Source organism: Neofelis nebulosa, chromosome 4 (assembly GCF_028018385.1).
Source record: "Neofelis nebulosa isolate mNeoNeb1 chromosome 4, mNeoNeb1.pri, whole genome shotgun sequence".
NCBI lineage: Eukaryota > Metazoa > Chordata > Mammalia > Carnivora > Felidae > Neofelis > Neofelis nebulosa.
In genome coordinates this window covers 30,570,287-30,587,010 of record NC_080785.1, presented here as the reverse complement: position 1 = coordinate 30,587,010, position 16,724 = coordinate 30,570,287, and the positions used below count along the sequence as shown (strand labels likewise).

At 37.6% G+C, this 16,724-nt stretch overlaps 1 protein-coding gene across 2 annotated transcripts in view; it reads right to left on the bottom strand.

The window, feature by feature from the left end:
* The window catches only part of FAM3C (FAM3 metabolism regulating signaling molecule C), a 64,177-nt gene that overhangs the window by 2,326 nt on the left and 45,127 nt on the right, over positions 1-16,724 (bottom strand). For both annotated transcript variants that reach the window (XM_058724472.1, XM_058724471.1), the window contains exons 6-9: positions 14,644-14,702; positions 13,462-13,512; positions 11,395-11,479; positions 433-559 (exon numbers count right to left, since the gene is read on the bottom strand). In XM_058724472.1, the coding sequence (XP_058580455.1) occupies positions 433-559; positions 11,395-11,479; positions 13,462-13,512; positions 14,644-14,702 (322 nt within the window). The remainder of the gene's footprint in view (positions 1-432; positions 560-11,394; positions 11,480-13,461; positions 13,513-14,643; positions 14,703-16,724) is intronic.

Below are 16,724 nucleotides of genomic sequence, written 5' to 3'. Positions count from 1 at the left end.
GCAGGCCTTCAAATAGCCAAAAGAACAAAACATCGCACAAGTTTTCTAAAGGATCACCTGTTAGTCAAAAAGTGAAGTTTACGTTCTTCTAAGTTCTAATGTATTTCTAAACTTAACTGATTATAATATCAAAAGCTCGATTAAAATCCTTAGTAATCGATTCTTCCCAATGGTCCTGATAAAAGCACTGATATGCCAATGCACTGTCATATAGGAAACAGTTTTCCATGCAGAATAGGACTGTTTTTAAATTTTGGTTTTAAAACAGTGCCATGGTTATTTCAAATAACTGATTACCAAGAACTTATGAAAAATAATATGAACATATTTAATGGCTGCTTTGTCTAAGTTTCAAATAATTGGGATAGGAATATGCACTGTATAGTTTCACAGTTTACTTTTGTCCATTAATTTTGAAAGTCTAAGACTAACCTGTTCAAAGGGGCTTTTCGTCTTGATGCCTTTCCCACCACAGAAGACCCAGTTGTCTCTAAAACCAAGATTAGTAATAGAGGTACTCCCCAATTCAGCAATGAGCCGCCGTGCCTCATCATTGAGTCTTAAAGAGGAGGAAAAAGAATAATACAGTTAACACAGAGCACTAATATTATCTAAGTATACTGATTCACAAGGATATTAACATATAACATGAGATGAAATGAGAAAGTATCAGCTTAAATGAGAATATAAAAAAAGAATAAAGAATTTTTTTCAGGGGCACCTGGGTGGCCCAGTCGATTAAGCATCCAACTCTTGGTTTTGGCTCAGGTCATGATCTCACAGTTTCGTGAGTTTGAGCCCTATGTCGGGATCTGTGCTGGCAGCACGGAGACTGCTTGGGGTTCTCTCTCCCTCTCTCTCTCTACCCCTTCCCCGCTTGTGCTGTCTCTGCCTCTCTCAAATAAAGAAATAAACTTAAAAAATTTCTTTTCAGAGCAACATTCCTACTATTTGAATTCTTTAGTGACAAAAGACATGAAATCTAGCAATTTTAAGTTTATTCTATTAAGAAATACCTTTTAGATGTCTTCATCTTTACAATAATTCACTTTCATCTACGTCCACCAAATAAATAAGGGATACCGCAGTGAGCACATGCCTACCTAGGTTAATACAAGGTCTTAAGCAACCAGTATCTTTGCAAAATTAAAAATCACTTTGAATTTCCACTAATCCCTCTGTCAATTACATTTGAAAAAAGGTAAATGCTGACAGGTATCGAGGTGTTTCAAATACTGTGTTTTATTTCAAAGAAAATGAATCTTGAGAATAAGTATATAAATTGTACTTCAGTAAGAACTGCTGAGTGGTTACTTAGTAAAAATGAGTATCAACCACATAGCGGTGAAGTGCAGCCAACGACGACGAAGGGCAGTGGCAAAAGTTAACTGGTAGGGAAACAGCTAACTGAAAGACAGTGTTAAGAAATGTTGTACGGGTTATCATCCTAATGCTGAATATTCTCGGTGTCCTCTCTGTGTCCCAAAAAGGAAGAAATTCAGTAGATACACGCTAGCTAGCTGTAGAGTTTAAAAAAAAAAGAGAGAGAGAGAGAACAAAAGATCGCTCAGGGCAACGGCCACCTGTGCAGGTATTCGGCAGTAGGTCCTATATATCTTCCAAGAGATGGTACTTACAGGTCACTTACAGACGTCTGTTCTGCTAAAGTCTGAGGCAAGGTAAGGTTTCTATTTGCAAATAGCATAAGGGGCAGTGAGGAAGGTACTTATTTACCTGACAGTGTTCTTTGAAACATCTCATGCCATTATCAGTCAACTCTTTTAAGGTACTAATGAAAGAAACACTAGGTACCAGAGTTCTCAGGTTACTGTCATGACGATGAATAAAATAATTTGTTTAAAAAAAAACTGCATAAAACAAGAAAGAAGTGCATATATATTATACTTCCAGTTTATGCAAACCACATCCATGGGCAGTGGAGCTGGGTTGTTTTTTCTTTTAATTTTTAATTCCAGTGTAGTTAACATACAGTGTTAGATTCGTTTCAGGCGTACAATATAGTGATTCAACACTTCCATAAATTATCCAGTGCTCATCAGGACAAGTACTCTCCTTACTCCCCATCATCTATTCCACCCATCCCCCCTGCCCACCTCCCCTCAGGCAACCATCAGTTTGTTCTCTGTAGCTAAGAGTCTGTTTCTTGGTTTGTCTCTCTTTTTCCTTTGCTTGTTTCTTAAAGTCCACATGAGTGAAATCATACAGTATTTGTGACTTATTTCTCCTGCCATTATACTCTGTAGCTCCATTCATGTTGCTACAAATGACAAGATTTTATTATTTCTTTGTGGCTGAGTAGTATTCCATTGTCCATGTGTGTGCATGTGTACACATACATATATACCACATCTTCTTTATGCATTCATCTATTGATGGCCACTGGGCTGCTTCCATCTCTTGGTTATTGTAAATAATGCCACAGTAGACATAGGGATGTTTTTGTATTTGGGGGGAAACACCCACTAGTGGACTGCTGTTCTCCTGGAGGAAGTTCGGTAGAATCACTGAAAAAATCAGCTATAACCCTGGAATATTTAGACTCAAAAATCTATATAAAGCGAGGCACTTACAACCTGGTAAAATAAAAATAAATGAAATGCCTATGCAAAAGAAACCCTGAAGCCTTGGCCTCTCTGAAGATTTTGAGACTTTCAGAGAATCAGGTGTACATGCTTCTGGCTTTCTTCCCGAAGTCAGCAGCCATGTTTTCCTGCGCCCATCCTTACGTGAATTAGCCATCACTTTTCATTTGTTTGCTCGCTTAACGAGCAACCTGTATTAGAGGGACACTCCCTGAGTGCATTGCCTGAACCCTGTTTTCTTGTTTCCAAATGGTATTAGGATGTCGTGGATCTGGAAGACTGTCAAATTCCACTCTTTAGTTTATCCAAACATTCTGTTTTCTGGCTACCTTCCTAGAACATTTTACTTGCATCACCAGCACTAGCAGGTGAGTCTTGCTGCAATTATAAGAATAAATAGTATTAAAATGCAGAGGTTGGGCAGTAGGTTCACTAGGCAGCCTAGTGATGACTGCCTATAGAGGTTTTGGTGCTTTTGTTTGTTTGTTTGTTTATTATTTTTTTGGGGGGGAGGGAGAGAGCGAGTGCATAGTGGGGAAGGGGCAGAGGGGCACAGAGAGAGAGAGAGAGAAAGAGAAAGAGAGAGAGAGAGAGAGAGAGAGAAAGAGAGAGAGAGAAAGAAAGAGAGAGAGAAAGAAAGAGAAAGAAAGAGAGAGAAAGAGAGAGAAAGAGAGAGAGAGAGAGAGAGAGAGAGAGAGAGAGAATGAATCTGAAACCGAATCCAGGCTCTGAGCTGTCAGCACAGAGCCCTATGTAGGGCTTGAACTCACAAACTGGGAGGTCATGACCTGAGCTGAAGTCAGATGCTTAAACTGAGCCACCCAGGTGCCCCAGCAATACATATTTAAATTTTTTTTTAATGTTTATTTACTTTTGAGAGTGAGAGAGAGAGAGAGAGGGGATGCAAGTGGGGAGGGCAGAAAGAGAGGAGATACAGAATCCGAAACAGGCTCCAGACTCTGAGCTGTCATCACAGAGCATGGCACAGGGCTTGAACTCACAAACTGGGAGATCTTGATCTGTTCTGAGTTGGAAGCTTAACTGACTTGAGTCACCCAGGCGCCCTGAGGCTATGGGGTTTGATTCACATTTACATCTCAGAACAATTACCAATTGGCACCTCATGGGCTTTGGGGTTGCTCCTAAATAGCTGAAGGTGAAGTTCACAGATGCCAAGAGACTGTTTTATACGTAAAGTAAAAAACTGCTTGCAAAGTCGGTGGTTTCTCTGACTGCAGGCCTGGCTCCCTGTAAAAAGTATGAATAAAATCTTCTTCATCTATGAGTTTTATATCAATTAAGAAATATATTGAAGGGCAATCATTTTTACTTCCTTACTTCTGAATTTCAGAACCAGTCATCTTGATGTACATGAATAAACTAGGCCAATTTAGCCAGAGATCCAGAAGCAACTTGAAAATGGCTTTGTTTTGACTCCCTCCCTTCATCTCTTTACTTCCTTTCCCATGAGAACACCCTGCGGTCCTGTGCAGAAGAGGGCAACAAAGCCGGCCTACGAGGGCTATCTTTAGAAAGGCCTAACAGCGGGTTGGTCCCCGGCTGGCAGCTGGACACTTGGATTTGGGGAGGGCTTCCCCCATTCCCAGAACTGTTTGGGATGGGTTACTGTGCCTGTACTGCAGAAGCAAGGCTGTCTATGCTGAACACCTACTTTCCGTCTGGGAGTCTGGAATCTGGGGATGTGTCAGGCAGAGGGTGCCTATGTGGCCAGTAGCCAGGAAAATCCCTGGACACTGAGTCCCCAGTAAGCTTTCCTACAAGACAGCATTTCACAGTGTTGTCACTGTTTGGTGCTGGAGGAATGAAGCCTGTCCTGTGTGGCTCCACTGGGAGAGGACTCTTGGAACGTGAGCCTGGTTCCCACCAGACTTTGCTCAGTGCATATCTCCCTTTTTTGCTGATTTTGCTTTTGCTGCAACAAATAGCAGTCATGAGGCGAGCAGGACCACATGCTAGTCCTAGCAAACCCTCAAACCTGGGGTGGTCCATGCGCCCCCACCCCTTGCCCCTATGAGTATCCACTATAGTTTTAGAACAAGGTAAGTTTCTCAGTAATTTCTAAAATTGTCTGCTTTGCCTACATAGAACTTGGAGGATTTCATTATTCCTGACATCTTTTATTTTAGTAAAAGATGATTTCATGTTTCAAAAAGAAGTTTAAAATCATGCAACATAACCAATATTCTCAGCACTTGATTCAATACACATTAGGTATCAAAATATCCCATTTCTTTATTTTATTTTTCAATGCTGTTTTATTTTTGAGAGAGACAGACAGACAGAGCAAGAGCAGGGGAGGGGAGACAGAGAGGGAGACACAGAATCCAAGCAGGCTCTAGGCTCTGAGCTGTCACCACAGAGCCTGATGTGGGGCTTGAACCCACGAACTGGGAGATCATGACCTGAGCTGAAGTCAGATGCTTAACTGACTGAGCCACCCAGGAGCCCCTCCCATTTCTTTAAAAGCCAGTGTAACTAATATATGCATAGCATAAATTTTAAAAATATAAGCTTTTATTCTATATAGGACCCCCCCCCCCCCCCCCCCCCCCCCCCCCCCCCCCCCCCCCCCATGAGTGTGTTACATATACATTAATCTCCACCAATGGTCTTAACTAGCAGAGATGTGAAAAATTTCAATGGACTACATTTTCTTTAAAATTAATTAAAAATTGTCCTGTGACAAACAAGAAAGCAGAGACAGGGATCAAGTTTTCCTAGAAGAGATTCTACAGCTACACACAGGCAATCTGGAGTAAAATAGAGAAAGTGGGTACTGGAGAGGGGGCGACTCAGAGATCTGCCTCCATCTTTCCTGGGGAAAAAGGAGCCGCTGAGAGCCCCATGGTCACACCATCACAACAGGCCGATGCACCCTGTCTTGAAAAGCACAGAAAGCAACATGGAGAATTAATGTCCTGGGCTCAATGTGGACCAACAGGGAAGAACCACTTGGGAAGTGGAAGTGTAGGTGTCAAGAACTTTGGACGAAAATCACCATACTATCTCCGGAAACTGAAGAATAAGCAACGCCAGGTACAGGTGACCCTGGAGCCTGGACTTTAAAGAGAGCACATCACACAAAGTTCAGATTAAAAGCTCTTATGAGAGAAGAGGACTCTTCAAAAACAAACCAAAACTCCCAATAATTTTCACTGTATGATTGCTAGCAATCCCAGAAAAGAGAAGGATAGGTTCTAAATTAGTGCTGCTATAGGAGTGTTCTCTGATGGGCTCAAACTCAGAAAAGCATCCAAAAATGTAGGGCAAATCATATTACTGATGGCAAAACTTTGAATACTACTACCAGGAAGACCTGTAGTGCTCAGAATAAGATGAGACTCCTAAAACTATAAAAGGCCACAGAAAGAACTTCTGCTATTAAGCACAAACAACGAAGTGACCCACTGTTTCACAAGAACAGTATAATATCGAGATCAAAGCATGCCTGTCCTTTCCAGGGAGGCAAACACTCTGAGCAACATAAAAAGGGAAGAGTGGTTCAGGAATGTCTATATAAGTGCTTTAAAGTAAAGTGAAGCCTCCAGGCCTACACACATCACACAGTTAAATTCCGAGGAACTTATTAATATCATCTTCAAGGCAATGTCCATTATTTTAGAAGCATTATGGAAAATGAAGGTGCTAGATCGTTAAAAGTTACTCCAGTCTTCAAAAAAGGCAAGGAAATTTTTAGAAACAATGGTTCAATAGAACTACTTCAAATTCTTAGCAAATTCTAGAATGGATTACAGCAAGGAGATCCTGTGAACATTAAAAAAAAAAAAAAAAAGAGGAGGAAGAGGAAAGATGGGGTAGTGAGGAGGAGGGAGAAATAAATCAAGCCAAGTTAATGTCATCTCAGGCATTTCACCATGTAAAGAGGTTTTCGGGTGGTAGATTAGGCTACTGTAATTAGCATAGTTCATGAGTTTCAAGTGAGCATCTGAGAGTCTTAGAAAATAGCCTCTATGAATAAAATAATGAAGCAGCAGCTGGATGATATGCCTATTAGGGTGCACTGGCAGCTGTTTAAAAAACAGTTTCTGTAGATGATCAGTAGATGAATCCCTTGGAGGAGGCCCCTAGTAAGTAGGGTGGCACACTGCCCTTGGCGAACAGTTTCATCAACGACTTCGATTTAGACACAAGAACAACTCTGGAGAGACTACAAAGCCTGGATCATGGAAATCTCATAGGACAAATGTCAGAATCATGACCTAATGGGCTAAAATCAGCAAAATTGAATGTAACAAGGATAACAAGGGTAAATGCAGCCCTTCATTTAGATTAAACAAAAGTACTGAATGGGGAGAAAGACCTGACTTGGCAGTGGTTTAAAAAAAAAGGGGGGGGGGGTCTGAGATCAAATGAAATGATCTAAGAGTTTAACTTAACCAAAAATTCATGAGTCAAAAACGTGATATGACCATTTAAAGAAAACTAATACAATACTAGTCTGCATGAATATTCAAAGAAATGTAATCTCCAGAACGGTAAAAGCTAGCATCTCCCCTGCACTGACCAGACCACATCTGGAGCCCTGTGTTTGATCTGGGGCACTCATTTTAAGAGAGCTGATAATCAACCAGAGAGCTGATGCCCCAAAAAATGCAGCCCAGAGGGTAAACCAACCCATAAACTTAACATGATGCAAGGTGACAAGGGTCCTGTGTATGGTGCAGGAAAACAGAAAAATGAAAGAGAAATGCTAATTAGTTTCAAACATGAAGTATCAAATGATTTGGGGAACATATTTATTGCTCCATTTACCCAAGCTAAGACTACCAGGCGGTATTTAGAAGACCAACCCTGAGAACGTAATGTTTACTTAAGAATAATTTTTTGCTCTGTTTTGTTTCAGATAGAGCAATGATGAGATACTGGTGCCCTTCAGAGGTGAGCAGTTCAGCGGAGAGATTTGTAAACGAGTTCCATGGGAATTCCCCCCCACCCCCAACCGTGGCTTGGATGCTTTGTCAAATGACTTAGGATCACTTACTTCAGATCACCCACATTTAAACCTTTCACTTAGCCAGGAAGCTAACACGTCATAGAGTGTTGTCTCCAAAAGGAGGGCTACGATAGCAAAATTTAGCTTGCTCAAACTATTAAAGTTCTTCATTAAATAAACAAATAATTTATTTTAGAAGGGTAGGTCGGGGGAGGGGGAGGAAGTAGGCATCATTAGAGATCTGCACTCTCCAAAATGTACCTTTTCTTAAATATAGTGGGGTTTTTTTGTTTGTTTTTTGTTTTGTTTTGTTTTTAAAATGGGCTTCCTTGTTACAATCAAGAAGCACTGGGATAAACAAAGGTAAAGGGCAAACTTCAGGGCCTTGCATTGTAAATCCCTGAAAGAGGCAAAATGCAAGGTGCCATCCCCCAAACTTATTTGACCATTACAAGTTTAGAGGGCTGGGATCCCACTAGAACATACTCTGGGAAGTGCTGTGATGGAGACCAATCGCAAACACTCTCACAAATTCACTGTACAGCCAAGGAGCTCACTGCTGAGAGCAATAACTGGGATCAGGCAGGGACAACTATGGAGAACCCATACCAACTCCCAGTCTTGGAGACAGTAGGCACATCCATTTCAAATTCTAAACTCTTTTGGGTATTGGGTATAAGCAGGAAAACAAACCATTCCTATGAAGTAAAATCCAGAAGCCTTATGGAAAGAAAAGCCCTTAACACATCAGTTGAAACACAGACAGCTTCTATTCCCATAGAAGACTGGGTATACCACAGCTGATGAATCACACTTCAAATGTTCCACAGATACCTGCCAAGGTGTACGCTTCAATTCCGTTACATTTAATAGATGCAGATGGCCGTTTATAAAGACTGCGTGTGTATTTTTGTATAAAGGACACAATACTTACAATTTATTTCCTGGTGTTTGGAAAAAGGAAATATTCAAAATACAAATTCATGTACCCAAACTGAAAATGCAGACAATTGAAATCATTTAAATATACAGAGGTTGAACCATATATTGGCTAAGTATAAAGACATCACAATTTATTTATTTTTTTAAATTTATTTTTGAGAGAGCGCACAGGGGAGGGGGACAGAGGATCTGAAGCAGGCTCTATGCTGACAGCAGAGAGCCAGATGTCAGGCTCAAACTCACGAGCCGTGAGATCATGAGCCAAAGTTGGAGGCTTAACCAGCTGAGCCTCCAGGCACTCCAAGACATCAAAATGTAGATTTCTACTTTTGCCTTACAGGCTGAATGTCTTCTGATTCTGCTCTTGTTATATATGATGGGCACCAATAAATGTCAGTTAAAGAAGAAATATCATCCTGTCTTAGTTCTTAGGTATCGCCACAATTTATCAGAAGAAGGGAAACAGGTCTGAAGCTGACAGCTATAATTATGAAATAACATGATGAAAAAGAGAGGTCATGTGTATCTACTCAGGAAAGCAAGGTTTTTAAAAATTTTTAAACCTCAAGTTATACATGTAAACTATCTTAATCTATCAGCAAAAGCAAATAGCAAGTTACTTGTTTTTTCATAAAGAATGCCTAATTATTTTCCATTTAGTTCTATCTAGCTAAATGGCAATGGATACATAGATCAGTTTTATTTAACCTTCCATCTATGGATTTAACACATCCTTAGCTGAACCAGATAAAATGTAGTCAAAGAAAATACTTCCACTTTAAAACATTCACAAAGTAGCACTGTTTTCTTAGTGCAAATCTGCAATAATGCAATTATACATTAAATGCAGGTACAAAAAAAAATCAATAAACAGACAAGCCATATTCCTTTGTGAACTTAATTTTATAGCCTTTTCAATTAAAATCTGTAAGGGGTGCTTTTTATTCCTGATAAAAGTACCATACTTTTCATCTGGATAAAATATCATAGAAGGGATTTGAGAAACACTATTATTAAAGACTTCTTAACCACCCCAGAAAGGTATTAAGTACAGTTATTTTTATAAAATAGTTATTAAAAAACTGAAACAGTGTCTTATTGGGGAAGAAGAGATAGATGAACAGAACAAAAATTATAAAAAACAAAGTCAAATCTACATGAAAATAGGCATTCTAAGACACTGAGAAATAACAGATTTATTTTTTAAATTACATGAAAACAGGGGAGCCTGGGTGGCTCAGTCAGTTAAGCATCTGACTCTTGATCTCTGCTCAGGTCATGGGACTGAGCCCCATGTCAGGCTCTGAGCTGACAGCACAGAGCCTGCTTGGGATTCTCTCTCATTCTCTCTTTCTCATCCTCCCTCACTCACGCACGTGCGTGTGCTCGCTCTCAAAATAAACATTTTTAGTAAATGTTCAATAAATAAAATACATGAAATAGTGTAATAAATAAAATACATGAAAACAGTGAAGTTGCTGGAAGAAAACGTACTAAATATTTAATTTGGAGATAGGAAAACACTTCAAGTATAAAAGTAGAAGAAACTAAAATGAAAAATCCATACACTTGACTAAATAGGAATTAGTCTAAACTTTGAAAGTCAAAAAGCACCATAAATTAACAAAAAAACCCACAAAGTAATATATTTTAACATGAGAAATGGTTAATATCCTTAACATATAAAGGTCCTTACAAATCAATATGAGTCAACCTAAATGGTCAAAAGACAGTTTACAAGAGAAAGAGCCAAAAACACTTGTGAAAAAAAATGCAGTCTCAGCAATAACCAAAGAAAGGCACATTAACAAAATCCCTTTCCAAAACTTTTAGAATTGGTAACTTTTAAAAAATTAATAGTCAGTGTCCTGAAACTTATGAGATCCATGTAAAATTGGTACAAACTTAAAAAAAAATCATTTTTAAAAAACATAAACATCCTTTGATTCAATACCTTACCTCAAAAAAACTGTCTTAAAGAAAGAGATGATTGTTCAAAAATGTCTAAAGATAGTACATTTTTCTAAGTATGAACACTTGAAATAGCCTGAGGATCCAGCAGCAGGTATTTTATTAAATAATTTTTAAATCATGACACATGTTTAAAGAGCTATACTAGGCAGACATGAACAATTTTGTTATGAAAGCTATTTAATGTTATCGGAAAATATTCACCACATAAAGAAATTAAAAGGTATGCTGTAAATGCTAGCATTCCAAATGATTAAGATGAAGAAAATATGTGTATTAAGGAAACTGGGGATGGAAACTAACTTATCAATGGTTATCACTGAGTAGACAAACTATAACTTGTTTTCTTTGTGCTTTTCTGTATTTTCAAAGTTTTACAACATGTACAATTTTAAGAAAAAAGTTTTATATAAAAGTTTACCATGCATTAAACATTATGAAAAACATATCACACTTATTCCTTCACAGTGAATGCCACTTCTAGGAACTTACCCTAAGGACATGATTACTTAAAAGGATGTTTATCGAAATGTTATTTATAATACAAAAATGTTGGCAATAATAGGAAACTTTCAAATAAAGGTGGGGCCGTGTGATCAACTCTTGGTGGGCCATGGGAAATGCTACTGAAGAATCTTAATATTAGAGAAAACTATTTAAGGTTGCTAAAATTAGAATATAAAAGGGTATAACAAACTTTAGGTACTATGTGGTTCTAACTTTATGACCATATATGCATGATAAATACAGAGACAGAAGGAAGCAAATAAAAAAATGTTAATAGTGTTTATCTGGAATTTGAGTACTTTGCTCTGCTTTATGTATTTTCTTTTCATTGAAAATGTATTGCTTTTATAATTAATTATAGCTCCAAAAATTGTATAAAATTTTAAGTTTACATACTTGGTTGCTCCATCATCATATGTTCCCATTAAGACTATTGTTCCATCTTGTATGGACTTCAGAAACTCAATAAATGGGGCCACATCTGGAGAAAAAGAAAGGATTGATGGTTTTGGGGGATTTTTTAGTGACTAAGTAGCCATCACGATATTCTCCTAAAAGTTAATAAACTAAAACATGAAGTATTTGTAAATCAATAATTTCAAAAGAAGAGTAACCAAAAGGGAAATAAATCTTATGAATAGGTTAAAAATGAAGTTTGTCCCTTAATAGGATCCCACCATCAACTTAGAATTTCCCAATCCTGATTCATCCTACGTGTCTTTTGTACTGACATTCCACCAGGGGCTAAATGAAAAAAAAAAACAAAAAACATGGCAAAGTCATATTAAAGCATGACTTATAATTTAAAGAAAGAAACTTGGGGTGGGGGCAGAAGAAAGCCTCAGTGATTCCCTGGGTATATGTAAAATGGTTTGGGTACTTATCTAAAAGGACACAGAGCTTTTATCTAATTCATAAAAGGCTCTGCAATTTCTTTAAAAAATTAAATACACACGCGCGCACACGCGCGCGCGCACACACACACACACACACACACACACACACTGATTATGATCCTCTGGGCATATCTTGGGAGAGGAATGAAGGCTATATCTAATTATGGCAAATATCACAGTCATTACCTGCTTCGTCTAGTGCACCAAGATTCACAAAAACTTAAAAATAAACCACTTCAGTGACTACAAAGTGGTCAGAGGTAGATCAGGTACTACCAATCGTTTTATATCTTGAATGCTCCAATATCAGGTCTCTGTGCAGTCCCCAAATCTAACACTATTTCAGAACTGGAACACTTCAAATTTACTCAGTTTCTTCCCATAGCAGATTCCAAAGACGTTCTCTAACTGCATTCTTTTTTGTAATAATAGCATTTTCAATTCTGAGAAAATGTACAGAGCAGCTAACAAACCATTTCCTTTTAAATGCAAAGATGGAAGTAAACTGCACCTATTTCTTCACTTGAAGAGTCTTTTCGGCGTTCGGCAGTAATTAATCTACCATCTACAGTTGATGAAACAGCAGAGCTTCTAGTCATGTGGCTGATTTCAACAAAGGTTTTGGAAGGGTGTTTCCCTGTAATAAGTTTTGGTGGGGCCAATTATGCCGTGAGAGTATAAAATTGATGGTAGCCTTTTAAGTTTATACCATTTTGACAGCCATGAAAAGTCCTAAATAAAACACTGCATCTCATTACAAGCTGAAGAAATACTAGAAAAGCTGAATGGTTTGAAAACCTAACATAAACTTCAAGACTAACAGCTACTGGCTTCTAGGGAATCTATAAAGGGAATGGAAATGAGGAGGTGCTGGGGACAGCCTCATGCTGATATATGTCCCAGACCAACACCTCAGAAAAGAATCAAAAGATAAATCAGTGTTGGCCTTCCATCAGATCTGAGGAAGAAATGTCTTTGGGGCACACTCTTGTTCAAGGGGCTAGGTCCTCGCTTCTGCATGCTGGTAAATGACTTATACCTGTTCCTTGAGGAACTTCCACATTAGGAAGGTACTGGTGAATCACTCTACGTGCAGTGAACTATAAAGAACACTCTATTCTTTCTCTCAAGTACTTATCTACTTTAATAATAATCCTGGTTATAATTTATTTTAGCGACTAAAAAATATGCAAAAAAATTAATTTTAAGTAAAAGTGCTTAAATTACTTCTGCCCTTCTCTAAATTACTTCTTCCTTTTTAAAAAGTTCAGTCAGAAACCTAAAGGATCCAAAGCTTTCAATTAGTTGTGCTGCAAAATACAGGACTCAGATTTTTAAAATCTGAATTTTTATATTATTGCTCTTAATTACACAATTTCTATAAAAAAGCAAAATATACGCAATATGACTAATGACTTAGATACAGATAGATGTTTAGTGAAAAGAGAAAATGAATGAACACAAAAATACCATTATTTTCTCAGTAATGGGCTATGTTATATTGAGGAGGCTTAAAAAGTCAGTCAGTGCTATAGCAACAGAACAGTTACATGTTACCTATACTTACCTCCTCCCCACATGTCAAAATATTTGGTGTCTAATACTTCTCCTGTTTTTCCTGAAAGAGATGGAAATCGTATCAAATTACGCAATTGAAATATACTCCTACACTGTATGGGACAAATGATCTTATCCAATGATGGGTGTGAATTCATTTACAAGAAAGAGTTATTTTGAAAAAGACTTAAAATCTGAACTGTGTGCATCTGAAATATATTTCTAAAAGAGTAACTTTTGGATAAATTAAAATTCTGCACTTTCTCACTAATCTTTAAGCCAAGGAGCAGCAACCGAAGTTCATGAGAGACCGTATGTAGACCACTCAAATTCAGGTCGATATTTTTCATTCTTAGGTGTTACCACTTTCCCTTATTTAACAATTACCAAAAAATATGTAAGCCTTTTACAAAAAGATTAATTGATGCTATTTTCTATCATTAAAGTCATCTTTTAAAATTTTTTCACCTATTTCCCTTTTAAAGTGTATTTTTTTTTTTTTTGCTATCAATTAGACAAATAGGTACAGAGCTTTTTACCTAAGAAAATGAAGTAGAAATGCAGAAACTTATCTTTTGTGAAAGAAGTAAAGAATATTTTCCTATACTACGAACTGGGTAAGGTGGCCGTGGTTCCTAATCGCCCCATTACAGCCTTACAGGTTATTGTACCAGAAGGAAAAGACAAGCATGCAGTTCCTTACTTCACGGGTTCAGATTTTCAGATTTGATTTTGCAAGAATACTTGAGATGCTCAGGATTCAATGAACTTACTTTCACTAATGAACTTACATGATGAATGTAGATAATACTGAAAAGTTACAATTAATTTTTACTCTTCATTCCTCTCCCCACCCCTCCCATTAGTCCATCACCCTCTGTCATTCACACACCCTCATCATGTCAATCTATCTTCATTTTGTTAGATTCCACATTCCTCAGCATTCATCAATTTCACGTGGGAAGCTCTCCACACACTGCACAGCAAGTGGGAGGCTTCCAAGAAAGCATGCTATAATACTTGGACACCGAGTCTCCCCCTACAGGTGGTTTTTGTGGATGAGGGTGGGAAGAGGGCTTAAGGGTCAAGTGTGGCACTTTCTGACCTGATCCCTTGATATTAAGGTGCATTTTACTTTGGACCACATGAGTATCCACTGATCACATCTGTAAGCTAAAATAATTATTCTTACCATTTGCCAAGGCAACATTGATCCCTCTTCCAACGTTATTCTTAACACCACTCATTAAACTGAAGGGGAAAAGTCAAGACAAATTTAGAATTAGATATTGTAAATAAACCTAGCTCAGAGAAATAAAGCCATGTCAAAAAATAGTTGGGGATATTATATACACACACAATTGTTTAATAACTGCAGTGGAGATTAAAAGGTCTCTACTATGTCACAGGAGACAGTCTAAATTTGAATAATTTTAAAGCAATGTCCTTAAATAAGAATTCACAAATAGATATATTAAAATGTATCAGGGCCCAAATACTACTTTTTGCTGCTCTTTTGTGTGATGAAATGGCATTTTAGAAAATCTTTAAAACATGTGGACATTACGCACATATTTTGCACTATCCTCCATGGATCAAACAATCTCTGTTCTACTTTTTGCAATATCAATGTGACATGAAACACAAGTGAGATGCTTTTATAATCTGAAAACCAGAATAATGGTGAACATCCTCTTAATCATCATCAATGTAAAATTTCTCTACACTCGGAAGAAGGAATCTTGTATGCATTTAATTGCGGCATCGAACCACACTCACTCGTACTGTTACAGCTGAGGTAATCACCATCCACGAGCAGCTTACAGACCACTGGGATACTGTGACATGGAAGGTACGAGTGGAACACTGGCTTGTGTCGGTTCGGTTTGCTGAATCAGAATTATTACACTCAAACTGTAGGTGTCTTTAATTCTAAAAATTCAAGGTAATAGTGATAATGCCGGTGGTGTGCTGTTCAATGATTCACAACTGGTTTGCGGTTGGTGGAGAGGGGCAAGTATGCATATGTGAGAATACACAGACACACACACACTCACATGTGGTACATCTATACACACGCACACAGGGGCCTATGTTTATCATGAACTTTTCTGATATAAAAGATTTGTTCCACACAATTTCACAGGAGAAGCTGTCATACTCTACTACGAACCCCACGTGGCCAACTGATTCTCACAGAACGTGTTGATTTTCATAGAACTCACATCTGTAGCTAACCTATGGTTGCAAGTGATGGATGAATGCAGTTTGAACACAAACCTTGGATGACATTTCATTTGAAGAGTTAAGACAAAGGAAAAACTGAAATGATGAAGGTATACGTTGGAACTTCACTCGCCTGTCAATGATGTGAGTGATGTTTTTGTTGAAACACATATTAAGTTTTAAATTACTAGAAAACAACTTCCTTCATTTTTTTGTGCTATTCACAATGTAAGAGTTACTGACATAATATACTTTTAATCTGCATAGTTAACATTTTCTTCCTCTTTCTTGTCTAGACCTTGAGTCAGCAAACTTCTTCTATCAGGAGCCAGATAAGTAAATAGCAAGAGCAACCACTAAAAAAGCTCTACAAAGAAATAGACTCAAAAAACACTATAAATATATCAAAAAGAAATTTTAAAAAATGTTCATGGAACTCATAGGAAGCGAGTAAAAGAAAACAGGAAAAAAAAAAAAAGAGAGAACAAAATATAATAAAATGGCAGGCTTAAGTCCTAACATGTCAATAATTATAATAAGTGTAAGTAGTTTAAACATACCAAATAAAGTCAGAAATTGACACAGTGGATTGAAATAGGACCCAACTACGTAGTGTCTACAAGAAATTCTTTCTTTTGTTGAGGAACACTAGTATATAGGTATATTGAAGTATATTTTTAATTGACAAAAATTGTATTTATTTAAGTATACGATTTGATATACACTGTGAAATATTTACATCAAGCTAATTAACATATTCATCACCTTCATTACCACTTGTGTGTGTATGGTGAGAACACTTAAGAGCTACCCTCTTAGCAAATTTCAAGCAAACAATAAAGTACTGTAATATAGTCACATCATTGTACATTACATCTCAAGAACTTAATCATCTTGCATAACTGAAACTTGGTACCCGGTGACCAAAATCTCCCCATTTACTCTTCCCCCAAGTCCCTGGTACTCACTACCTCACTCTCTGCTTCTATGAATGTGACTATTTTAGATTCCACATAAGTGAGATCAGGCAGTATTTGTCTTTCTGCA